Here is a 12,488-nt window from a genome sequence, read left to right on the forward strand (position 1 = left end):
CGTGTGTTTTGCCCGCTCTAAAATACAAAGTTAACATCCCGTGAGAGTCTTGCCAGAACCCGCATTCTGTGTGGAAGACAAGGAAGGGCAGGCCGACCCCAGCCCGAGGCCCAGGAGGGGAGCTGCTAGGACCCCCAGAGTGGAGAACGCAGCCGGCTGGAGGGCGCGGGAGACGACCCGGCGGGAGAGGCCACTTCCCAGGTTCCAGTCCGCCAGACCTGGGGAGGCGGGGAGCCCAGGACGAGGTGCGCACGTGGGTAAGGAGTCCAGATTGGTCGAAGACCTAGTGGCCTTTAACTCGAGTGCAGCGCCCGCTTCGTAACGGTCAGGTGGTATGATTTTTCCCCCTTGCGTGAATCCTAATAGATTCAGGCACTCCTCGGGCTCTCTGCCCCCGCAGGTGTTTGCCCTTCAATCCCAGAGTCTTCCCTCCACCTGTGCTTCGCCTTTATTCCTCCACCCCGTGCAGCCTCCGCCCCGTTCTCGCCGCACTGAAAACAAAACTGTCAGCTCTGCAGTCTCTGGGCTCCTCGCTGAAGTTCTGTTTCCCCCAGTAAGTAGCAAAGTTCTGAAAAGAATAGCGCGTATTTGCTCACTGCATCAGTCAACCTCTACCCCCATAGTATTGAGAGTTTATCACTCACACTCCTTCTCCCCCAGCAGAGACCTAAAGTTGCTCTCTTCACAGAAGTTTCCCTTGAACTCCCACTGGCCAAATTCAAGTACAGGTATTCATTTCTGTCTTTTTTAACATTTGACAAATATATTGCCTTTCACCTTTTTATTTTTTTCACTTAAGTAATGTAATCTGATTAAAGAAAGTTGTCACAAATTGTCCGAAGCCCAAAACACAACTGTGGTTGACACTTTGCTGTATTTGGTTTTTTTTGTTTAATGCAGGGGTTTCAGTTCTTTGGCTGTAATCTTTACACTCTTGCCATTTGCTTTTAACCATGCATGTGTTGCATATTGCTGAATGAAGAGATCATTTTAATAGCTGAAAAAGTGTTTCATTTTTTATGCATTCATTAATCATCTTTAAATTTTAATCAGTTGACAATTATTTATGTTATGCACAAAAAATTATTCTGTTTTGCCCAATACTTTCTTTTCTGTATTTGTAATTCTTCCCATTGGTTAATTTCCCAGAGAGAGGTTACTGATTGAAAAGTCATGCATGTTTTTGAAGTGCTGCATAGTTGTGTTAAACATGCAGCTTTCCAAGAGTGTAGCAAATAACATTTACACTAACAATGTTCCATCCCATTCTCATTGTCAATGTGGTGTTGTTTTTAAAGTTTATTTTTGCAATTTTAATAAGTGTGGAGTGGTATCACCTGGTTTGTGTTAGTTTGGTATCTGCTTAAGTTTGACCATTTTCTGAAATATTTATTATCCATTTTCCCCTCTATCTGGAGCGGTTATTTGCAATAATTTTATTTCAGTGCTTTTCTAATATATTTGTCTTATTTCTTTCTGGTCATATGAACTAAAATCGTTGTTTTAGAGGACACTATAACTCATATAGAAGACAGTATTCAAAATAAATGTGCATTTAGTGAGTGAAAACTGAATGATTACCCATGTAAACCATCACCAGATCAAGGAATAGAACATTACTGTTACTATACTACACTATATTAACTTATTACCATTACTATAGAGTGCCCAAGAGCCCAGGGGATCTTTCCTGATTACAAATTCCTCCCTCCCTGCAGAGGTAACAATAAACCAGTTTTTATGGTAGCTACTTCCTTACCACTAGCCCATTTTTTAAATATGGCTTTAACACTTATACATATATCTGTAAACAGTATACCAGTTTCATTTTTTTTTACTTTTTTAGTTTTGATATTTTTTATAAATTGAATTATATGGTATATAATCTTTGGGGGGTTGACTTCTTTCATGGGTTATGTTTGTGTGGTTCATCCTAATGGCATGTAGCTACAGGTCATATATTTTCTTTGCTGTCTAGGATTTTGATGTATGAATTTATTGCAGTTTGTTTATTGGTTCTACTTATAGGTTTACTCTGGATCTTTTCCAGTGCTTACGAATTGGCAAACAATGCTGATGTGGCTATTTTTGTATGTCTCTTGGCATATACTTGCACACACACATTTCTGCGAGGTATATTCTGAGGACTGTAATTGCTAAGCCATAGGGTATACATAAATTCAACTAAAAATAACCATTTTGTTTTAGAATAGTTTTAGATTTACGGAAAGAGTTCTCATGCACCCATCACCCTATTTTCCTTATTTTTAACATCTTGTATTACTGTAGTATGTTTGTAACAGCAAAGATATGAACTAAAACAATTAATTCCCACTTAGTTCAGCTTTCACAATATTTTTCCTGGTATTCTTTCTGCTCTTGAATCCTTTCCAAGACACCATATTGCCTTTAGGCATCTTGTCTCCTTAGTCTTCTCTGGTCTGTAACAGTTTCTCAGTCTTTCCTTGTTTTTTTTTCAGTTTTGTGGTTTTTATGGGGAGGGGCAGGGTGGGGGCTCCAGGATGTACAAGTTACTTAATTAGGTTCTTTGTAAGAAGTTCAGAACACTACTTAGCAAGGATAAATTCCATTTGTGAAAGCAAAGACAGAGTGGGGGTAGCCCTGGAGCTGAGGAACAGCTTTGATTTCTTTGCAGAATTTGTGAGTCCACACCCTTTCTGATGAGCCTTGTGCTGCTCTGTAGTCTTCTATTTCTCCCTCTGTGGGTCAGAGATCTCACCTTCCTGTTGCCTGGACTTACACAGCTGCTTCTTGAAGTAAGTATCAGTGAGATGTTCTGGGATTTTCACTCCACTGATATCAATTTTAGAGGAGGTGGTAATGACAGATTTCTGGTGTGTTCTGTGCAGAGAAACTTGATTGAGGGACAGAGGCCCAGTCACAAGTAGCAAGCTGCTACTCGGCTTGCTTCAGGAAACTGCCCCTCTTGCCTCTGTGGCGCCCAGTGAGGGTGATCTGTATGGCCCCTGGAGTGATGCTGGTGCCCTGCTTTCTCACAGGCTTACTGAAGGGTTTTCTGCCATGACTCAGCAGCTTTCCAGGCACATCTTCAGTACAATAATACCTAAGCATTTTGCGCAGTTTGACCACTCAGGTACCACCATTCTTGTCACCACCAACTGGTTTTGTGACAGTAGCAAGAACCTGCATCTTCTTTTTCTTTTCAACCTTGGATTTTGCCACTGAGTACTTCCTCTTGTACAAGGCCTTTCTGCAACACATAGCCGATTGGGAATATCTACCAATTCCTCTGATCTGGACAGGGTTTCAGCTGCAGTGGGGTTTCCCCTTCTTAACCTTCTTCACTTTTCAAATTTTCTCACCAGCATCAGCCTTCTTGGCTTTAGATTTTCTTACCCTTAGTATCTGGCTTCTCAGCCTTTTCACCCGCCATCTTGCAAGATAGAAAAGAGCTCAGTCTTTCCTTATTTCCTTATTTTTGATCTTGATAGTTTTGAGAAGTACTGGCCAGGTATTTTGTAGCATTTTATTTAAGTCTGTCTAATATTTTCCTCATGGTTAGACTGGATTACAGATTTAGGAGAAGAATATCACAGTGGTTATAAGCCTTTCTCATCAGTCACATCAGTGGTATATACTGTCAGTGGTGACTTATGGTTGATGATATTAACCTTCATCACCAGTGTTTGCCAGGTTTCTTCACGGTTCACACTCCTAGGTGGTAGTGGGTTGGGGTTAGATCTACCTCCTGGAGGAGGAAACTGCTACGTAAAGTATTTGAAATTCTTTTGTAAGATTTGTCTCTCCCCACCCCACCCTCATTAATTTATTTTTTCAGTCCTTTATCTATCAGTTTGGACTTATAGACACTTAGCCTTTAGGTTATAATCCAATACAATGTTATTTACTTTTGCCACTGGGAGCTCTTTTGGGTTTGTTCTTGTGTATTTCTGATGTTCCTAATCCTTTTCCTTTCCTTACTTTCTGTCATAACAAGAAGCTCTAGACTCAGCTCATATACTCCCAGCCTCAGCTCTAGAATCAACAGTTTCTCCAAGGAGCCCTCATTAATAGTTAATGCCAACAGCTCTAAAGTGGTTTTACTAATTTAAACTTCAGCCCTTTACTTGTCAAATTTCCTATAAATATTAGCTGTTTTCAGTTTACTTTTTGCATTTGAATTCCTATGGACAAGAAGTTTTATTTTCAACATATTTAACAATGTATCTCCTGATAGTTATCCTGATTCTTGATCATTTCCCTTAATTTTCCCAAGCTGCCAAGTTCCTGATCTCCTAAGGTGTAATGAATATGCTCTGCTTTATCCCAGTCTGCTTTGAAGTATTAACAATGTACTGATTTATGTATCTGAGATTTATTATGTGAGGATAAGAATTTTTGTCTGAATGGTTTACAAGTTGTCCTAATAATCTTCACTGAATGTTTCCCTTCACAGTTATATTTCTTGTCTTACATGCTGCCTTTTCCTGAGCTGTCTACTCTGTTTCTTTGATTTGTTACAGTAATGACATAGAGAAGGGCTGATGAGTTGTATATACAGCAGTGGAGGTTAAAGCTTTGAAATTGGTTTCAACTGGGGCAATATGCTCCCCTGGGGACATAGGGCAATGTCCAAAGACATATCGTCACAGCTGTGGGAGATTGAGGTTCTAATGGCATGTGGTGGGCAGAGTCCAGGAAGGCCACTGAACATCATACAGTGCACTTACAGTGTCCCCCAAATAAAGAATCATCTGGCAAAAGATGTTAATGGTGGTGAGGTTGAGAAACTGTTACAGGAGATTCAAGTGGCCCTATAAAGGAAGTCAGGCAGAAACACATGAAAAGGGTAGGAATATCCTGTTTCTTACATAGAATGCAACTTTTCCAAGACCTTGTCATCTCTACCCTCTTTGGAAAAGAATCCCTCCTTCCTTTATGTTCTGCCATTATATATTTAGAAGTCTTCCCTTTCCCCTAGCCCAGTGTTGAGCAAAAGTCAGGTATCAGAGCATAGTCATGCAGATTTCATTAAATCAGAATTTCCAGTCCCTGAAAAATAAAGTAAAATTAAAAGGCAAGTGGTTGATAGTAGAAAGAAAATGAGCTTTGTAGCCTGATAAGTTCCTTGTCAACTCTGTAACCTGGGCAAACTTATTAAGTTCTAAGTCCATGTATCTGTAAAATGTAGATAAAACCAAGCTTTGGGGACTAGAGAACATTTTCATAAACTATCTCAGTAGGTTCTCAAGAAATATGATAATTATTAATACATGCTGAGAGAATAACTTATTTTGAGCAAATATTCTTTAATTATCATAGGTGGTAAAAATTTCCATCAATAAATTTGCAAATTGAAATAGATCCTCTTAGGCCATGGGTTTCTATTCTAGTTCAGAACATTTTGGAATTTATGAATGCCTTTCCAGAAACAAGAGTCACACCAGATAACATCTGCTTTCTTCTTCCCAAAAATACAAGCAAAGGATGATCACAAAACAGGAAAAAAAGAAAAATCCTTAAAGAACAACATAAAATCTTTGGAAAAGAGGCCAAGGCATATTGTACTCTATCAGAGTTGTAGATATCATTCTGTAGAAACCCAAAGGATTCAGAAGTTACAAATCTTGGCTCAAAGGAACACCTAGAAAGACAGGAGGAAGATGAAGTATGAGGTATTATAAGAGCCAAAGAGGACATCAAGAATTAAGACACTGTTAAAATTGTAATATTATATATATGGGACCCTATAAATTAGGGGCATGTATTATCTTCTAATCCTTGCAGAGGTAGGTACTGTTATTTTTATTACTTAAAAATATAAAAATTGAATCCCCCAAATGCCTACCTATTGGGTTTTATAACAGTGATCATTGGTATGAGTTTTCCAGGTGAAAATGGGGTAGCAAAAGTTAGATTGCAAGGGACTGAGGAGGTATAGTAGGTAAAGTATAGAAGACGGAGGATGTTTGAAGATGAAGGAGATGTGGAGTAAAGGAAATATTTGTAAAATACTAAGGTGGACTTGGGCATGTTTAAATGCTGGTGAGAAGGACCTAGAGGACAGGGAGAAATTGAGGCTCGAGAAGGGAAGAGAATTTTTGATGGACTAAGTCCCTTAATTCCTGATGCTGATAAGATTCAGATCACAGGTGAAGGAATGAGCTGTAGAAAAGGAGCTAGCGCTCACATCTTTTGTTACAGGAAAAGAAGGAACAGATAAGCCCCCCTGCAGTGATAACTGTACATTTCTGGGCAGGAAGTTGAGGGTGTGGTATTCTATATCGCATTTTCCCTCACCTACCATATTTTGTATGTTCTGGAGAAATTGTAGTGTTCCTTTGAAATTTCCTCAAATTGCCTCCTTTTTGCTTCTTTTAAAAAATTATTGTAGAACCTGTTTTGGTTGGATTCTATCGATAATGTAGAGTATTTCTACAGTGCCATTAAAACAAACAAAAATAATCCTGAAACAGCTGATAACTCACCAATTACTATATGAGAAAGTCCTAATTTACCTTGTAATTTTGAGATAATTCACCTTCTGTTTAAGAAGTAAAATTTCCCTCTGTACATTTTTTTCTTCCCCTATTCATCTTTTCCAGTTCCACTGGCAAGAGTAGCAGGTGGCCTATGAAAGGCTGGAAAGGAGAGGAGGGCTTGAAGAAAGATCTAGGATGAGTTCCAGGTGTATCACTTACTAGCTCTGTCTCTTTAGGCAAATCACTGAAGAGGTAATGGGGAACTTGAACTTAAGATTTAAATGATTAACTGGAGTTCCTGTGCTAAATGAGAAATTGAATAAGGCTCTTAAGATGGCTGATAAATAAGGAAAACACAGGGCTCAGAAGACTAAGATTTAATAGCATCTGAAGAACTGTCATGGGAGTGAGGGGATGAAACCGTTCAGTTAACTAGAAAGTATTAGTTTAAGAGTTTAAAAGATTCTACAGAGTTTGAGTAGTTGTTGATGATAAAGTCTGAGTGAGAACATTGGAGTGAAGTGCTGGAGTGGAATGAGGTCATGAGAGTCGAGGTCAGGGATGGGTGAGAATGCTCTTTTGGAAGGGCTTTACATTTGAATTCACCTATAATAATTTTGGTATTGAATAGATGTGAAAGGAGCTTGTGAGCTCGGGAACACAGATTATCAGGAGCTGGTATGGATTTATGACTAGAGTTGACATGACCAGACTAGGAAAAAGATGACATATGCCAATTGCATGTCATGCTTTAAGAGTAATGGTGGAGGTACAATAATAACATTTTATAGTTTGAGATGTATGCTGGGTGTTGGTAGGGGAAAGAGTGAATGAAGAAATTTGCCAGTACTTAGTAGGAGCCTATTCTGAGCCAGGTGATACATGAACTCTACCTCATTTAATCCAGACCATAGTCCTCTGAAATTGGTTCTGATGTCCTTGCTTTGCAGAAGAGTAATGAGAGATGGATTGCCTTCCTTGATTTCTTACAGCTCATAAGCATGGGGCTGGGAGAAACTCTGGGGAAGGTGAAAGAAACATAATTAGAGAAATGCTTTTATGATAGAAAATATATTACAGTAGACAGGAGGTTAGTACTGAGCCTGAAACAGTGGGCTTCAATAAGTTTGTTGAATTAGTCTGTGTTTTTAGAGGTATTTCATTCTCTAATCTTACTTTTCCACAGGTCCCAGTTATCCCATGTTCTTTGGATTATCTTCCCCACTGAAGCTTGAATATTAATCCATAGACAAGATGACGCATTTGTCGTCTTCCTCCTTCTTTTCTGATTTTGGGCTGCTATTGTATTTGGAGGAGCTAAACAAAGAGGAATTAATTAGATTCAAGTCATTTCTAAAGAATGAGACCCTGGAACCCAGGTCCTGCAGGATACCCTGGTCTGAAGTGAAGAAAGCCAAGCGGAAGGATTTGGCTGACTTGATGAGCAAGTATTATCCAGGAGAGCAAGCCTGGGAGGTGGCTCTCAGTATCTTTGGCAAGATGAACCTGAAGGATCTGTGTCAGAGAGCAAAAGCAGAGATCAACTGTGAGTGATGTTGGAGACATACCTAGGGGTGGGGAGAAGGGGGTGCTTCCTGGAGCCCATTGATTCTGTGAAAGGGATTTGGGAATGAAGTCCAGGCCATTCTCTGGTACACAAGTTCCATGGTGGTCAGGTATATAATGGGAGTTTGTTAGATCATTTGAGGAGCACTAAAAGGCTGAAGAGTTTTGAGTACTGTTGTTCAGTATGGCTCCTTAGGATATGCTATGCTAAGTCGCTTCAGTCGTGTCCGACTCTGTGCAACCCCATGGACTGTAGCCTGCCAGGCTCCTCTGTCCATGGGGTTCTCCAGGCAAGAATTCTGGAGTGGGTTGCCATGCCCTTCTCCAGAGTATGGCTCCTTAATTGGCAGTAATTCATCCATCTGGTACCGATTAAAATGATTAAAAGAATAGAATGATTAGAAAGAATTACCCCACCTAGTGTTCTTTTGCCTAAACTACAGATAAAGTAATTGCTGCTGCTGCGAAGTCGCTTCAGTCGTGTCCGACTCTGTGCGACCCCATAGATGGCAGCCCACCAGGATCCCCTGTCCCTGGGATTCTCCAGGCAAGAACACTGGAGTGGGTTGCCATTTCCTTCTCCAGTGTATGAAAATGAGAAGTCAAAGTGAAGTCGCTCAGTCGTGGCTGACTCTTAGCGACCCCATGGACTGCAGCCTACCAGGCTCCTCCATCCATGGGATTTTCCAGGCAACAGTACTGGAGTGGGTTGCCATTACCTTCTCCAAATAAAGTAATTAGGCTGGCCTAAATTTTAAGAATACTCAAATATGACCTTAAATTTTTGCTGAAATATGAGGAATGGGCAAAAAAAAATATTAAGGGACATAAAAACTATTTTTTGTCATTCCTAGGTGTGAAATACTGTAGACATCTAAAATTCCTTACTCACATTTAAGGCTTTACAGCTCCAAAATGTATATCCATTGTTTCTTTTGAGCCTCACCACATCCCTATGAGGTCAGTACAGACCCTTACTTAGGCTTAGACTAGACCACTTGCCTTAGAGTTACAGGGTGGGAGGCATGGCGAGAAGTGTCCTGCTTCAGTGTTCTCACCATATCACTTTTCCGTCAGCTAAGCTGGTGGAGTCTGGGGCTCTGTTGGCTGTAGTTTCTTAAATCCAGGTGATCATAGAATTGGACCACTGAGGAAAATTCTGGCCCCTGTGTGGCTGTCAGCAAATTCTTGTGTTTGGTAAATCTCATGTTCCTTTTGGAATCTGTTGCAGGGACTGCCCAGACCATGAGAACAGAGGACACCGAGGCCAGAGAGGTACAGGGTGATCAGGAAGCAGTGCTGGGTAAGTAGGTGGGCTTTTTGTCAGATTTGGGAGGTTTGAGCTTTTGAAGCATAATGGGGGAAGATTATCTCTCAGGAGACTTTTGTTCAACTCCTGCTAATTTCTTACGATATACAACCTGCTCAGTGATTATCATGGAGAAGGCAATGGCACCCCAATTCAGTACTCTTGCCTGGAAAATCCCATGGTCGGAGGAGCCTGGAAGGCTGCAGTCCATGGGGTCGATGAGGGTCGGACACGACTGAGTGACTTCCCTTTCACTTTTCACTTTCATGCATTGGAGAAGGAAATGGCAACCTACTCCAGTGTTCTTGCCTGGAGAATCCCAGGGATGGGGGAGCCTGGTGGGCTGCCGTCTATGGGGTTGCACAGAGTCGGACACGACTGATGCGACTTAGCAGCAGCAGCAGTGATTATCATTCAGAAAGAATTGACAAAACCAGCTCTCTGGACAAAATCAGACACAGGACCGTGTTAATTCAGAGTCTTTAGAAATGACCCTGTCACTTGATAGTCTGATGAACAAAGGTATCTTAATATCTTGTTTTATGGACTGAAGAGTTCATAAGAGTTCGTAAGAGTTGGCAGGGAAAATCTGGCTTGTTGCATCTCTTCTGTTCAAAATGATACTGTAATTGAGTTCCAGGATGGTGACCAACTAATCTACATAAAATGTAATTTCTAGGACCAGGTTTTCTTAGTCCTAATTCAATACCATTTCCAGTCGCCCTGCTTTGTTTTGAATTCTATATTAGCTGAATCCCAGTTTCTATAAATTGAAATATAATACACAGAAAATGGGACCATATGAGAAGCCTTTGTTCTTAACTCAGCTATGCTGCTTTTTAATGGGCTACATTATTTCATTCAAGAAATAATTGAGAGTCTACTTTGTTCCAAGAACTAATAAATAAAAATTTCCTATTGTATCAAATGATTCTGAAGATAAGTTCCTGCTTGGGCCGTGATTTCTGATACAATATAAGGAGCTGTAAATTTAGGAAACCAAGATTCTACCTCCATAGAAATTTACTTTGTAAAATTTGGAAGATAGATAAAGTATTACAAAGAAAGTAGATTATCCTTATAACCCTGATTTTTATAAAGTGCAGCAACGTGTGAGATGTTATACCATAAAAAGGAGTATCTGACTTCTAATACCATACCTTCTCCTGAGGGAGAAATAAGGATAATTTAGTGGGATCTGAACTTTGTTAGATGTTTGTACTGAAGGCCTTAGTAGAACAAAGAAAAGAATGATATACTTTAAAAAAATTAAAGTAATTCCAGCTTGAGATGTGTGCTGTGAATGAAAAATATACTATGTTCTGAGAGAATGTATGGAGGAAGGAATCCCATTAGTATTCAGATGGGGATTGCATTGAATCTGTAGGTTGCCTTGGGTGATATGGTCATCTTCACTTTCTGGAGAGTTTTTATCCTAAATGGATATGAATTTTGTCAGAAGCTTTTTTGGCATCTATTTAAATAATTGTATGATTTTTGTTATTTGTTAATGCAGTCTCACACTTATTGATTTGCAGATACTGAACTCTCCTTGGGGATAAATCCCACTTGATCATGGTGTATGATCCTTTTAATGTGTTGTTGAATTTGGATTGCTGTGTTTTGTTGTGGGTTTTTACGTCTACGTTCAATGGTGATATTGGCCTGTAATTTTCTCTGGGATCTTTGTCTGATTTTGGTATCAAGGTTATGGTGGCCTCATAGAATGGATTTGGAAGTATTACTTCCCCTGAAATTTTTTGGAATTGTTTCAGAAGGTTAGATTTTAAGTCTTCTCTAAATGTTTGATGGAAGTCACCTGTGAAGCCATGGTCCTAGACCTTTGTTATGGTCCACAGTTTCAACTTCAGTACTTGCGATTCATCTGTTCATGTATTTTATTTATTCATGGTTCAATCTTGGGAGATTGTATCTTTCTAAGAATTTGTCCATTTCTTCCAAGTTGTCCATTTTATTGGTATATAGTTTCTTGTGGTAGTCTCTGCTTATCCTTTCTATTTCCGTGGTGTCCCATGTAATTTCTTCTTTTTCATTTCTAATTTTATTGATTTGAGCCTGCTCCCTTTTTTTCTTGGTGAGTCTGTCTAAATGTTTATCAATTTTGTGTATCTTTTCAAAGAACCAGCTTTTAGTTTCATTGATCTTTGCTATAGTTTTCTTTATCTCTGTTTCATTTATTTCTGCTCTAATCTTTGTAATTTATTTCCTTCTCCTATTTTTAGGTTTGTTTGTTCTTCTTTCTCTAGTTTTAGATGTTAGGTTGTTTGTTTGTGATTTTTCTTGTTTCCTGAGGTAAGATTTTATTGCTATCAACTTCCCTCTTAGAACTGCTTTTGCTGGATCCTGTAGGATTTGGATCATTGTGGTTTCATTTTCATTTATCTCTGGGTATTTTTTGATTTCCTCTTTGATTTCTTCAGTGATCCATTGGCTGTTTAGTAGCATATTGTCTAGCCTCCTCGTGTTTGTGTCTGTGTCTATGTATTAGGTAGGTCTGTCCTACGAGGCCCAGCAGCACACTTCCCCCTGATCAGCAGAGCCCTATGGTCTGGGGGTGGCCCGTGTGCAGGCCCCATGGGCCCTTCTGTTGTGGCAGGGCTGGCTACTGTGGACGCACTGGTAGGCATGGCTGGCCCCTGGTCCAGTTGGTTGTTAGGCCCTGCCTCATGCAGAGGCTACTGGCTGCTGGTGGAACTGATCTCAGAGGAGCTGGCGGCATGGCCTGGGGGGTCCTTGTCCTGGTGCTGTCCCACTGGTGAGGGGGGCTGGGTTGTGGCTGGCTTGAAGCCCAGGTTTGCTAGAGCTGATGTTGACCTGCCACTGGGTGGGGTTGGGGCATGTTGTGACTGGTTAGAGTCTGGGATGACCTGGTAGTGGGTAGGGCCAGATCACAAGTGCCTGGCTTTGGGAGTACAGGGGTGCCAGGACTAGCTGGTCTGTTGTTGGGTGGAGCCAGATCCCGATGTGACCAGCTGTGGAGCTCTGCGGGGTTCCAGGGCTGGTGCTGACCCACTGATGGGCGGATCTAGGTTTGGCTATGGCCTGGGGGTCCTACAGGTGGTAGATGAGACCAGATTCCAGGGCCGTTGCTGGCCCACTGGTGGTTGGGGCTGGATTCCGGGGAAGCT

At 40.7% G+C, this 12,488-nt stretch overlaps 1 protein-coding gene and 1 pseudogene across 1 annotated transcript in view; one reads left to right on the forward strand and one right to left on the reverse strand.

Annotated features, from left to right (window-relative positions):
* The first annotated feature begins 504 nt into the window (after nucleotides 1-504).
* The window catches only part of NLRP14 (NLR family pyrin domain containing 14), a 45,221-nt gene continuing 33,237 nt past the window's right edge, over nucleotides 505-12,488 (forward strand). The window contains exons 1-3 of the mRNA XM_070383191.1: nucleotides 505-728; nucleotides 7,651-8,010; nucleotides 9,262-9,333. Of these exons, the coding sequence (XP_070239292.1) occupies nucleotides 7,719-8,010; nucleotides 9,262-9,333 (364 nt within the window). The 5' untranslated portion in view covers nucleotides 505-728; nucleotides 7,651-7,718. The remainder of the gene's footprint in view (nucleotides 729-7,650; nucleotides 8,011-9,261; nucleotides 9,334-12,488) is intronic.
* Nucleotides 2,560-3,415, reverse strand: LOC102286427 (large ribosomal subunit protein eL6 pseudogene; annotated as a pseudogene).

The sequence above is a fragment of the Bos mutus genome, chromosome 15 (genome assembly GCF_027580195.1).
Source record: "Bos mutus isolate GX-2022 chromosome 15, NWIPB_WYAK_1.1, whole genome shotgun sequence".
NCBI classification, from domain to species: domain Eukaryota; kingdom Metazoa; phylum Chordata; class Mammalia; order Artiodactyla; family Bovidae; genus Bos; species Bos mutus.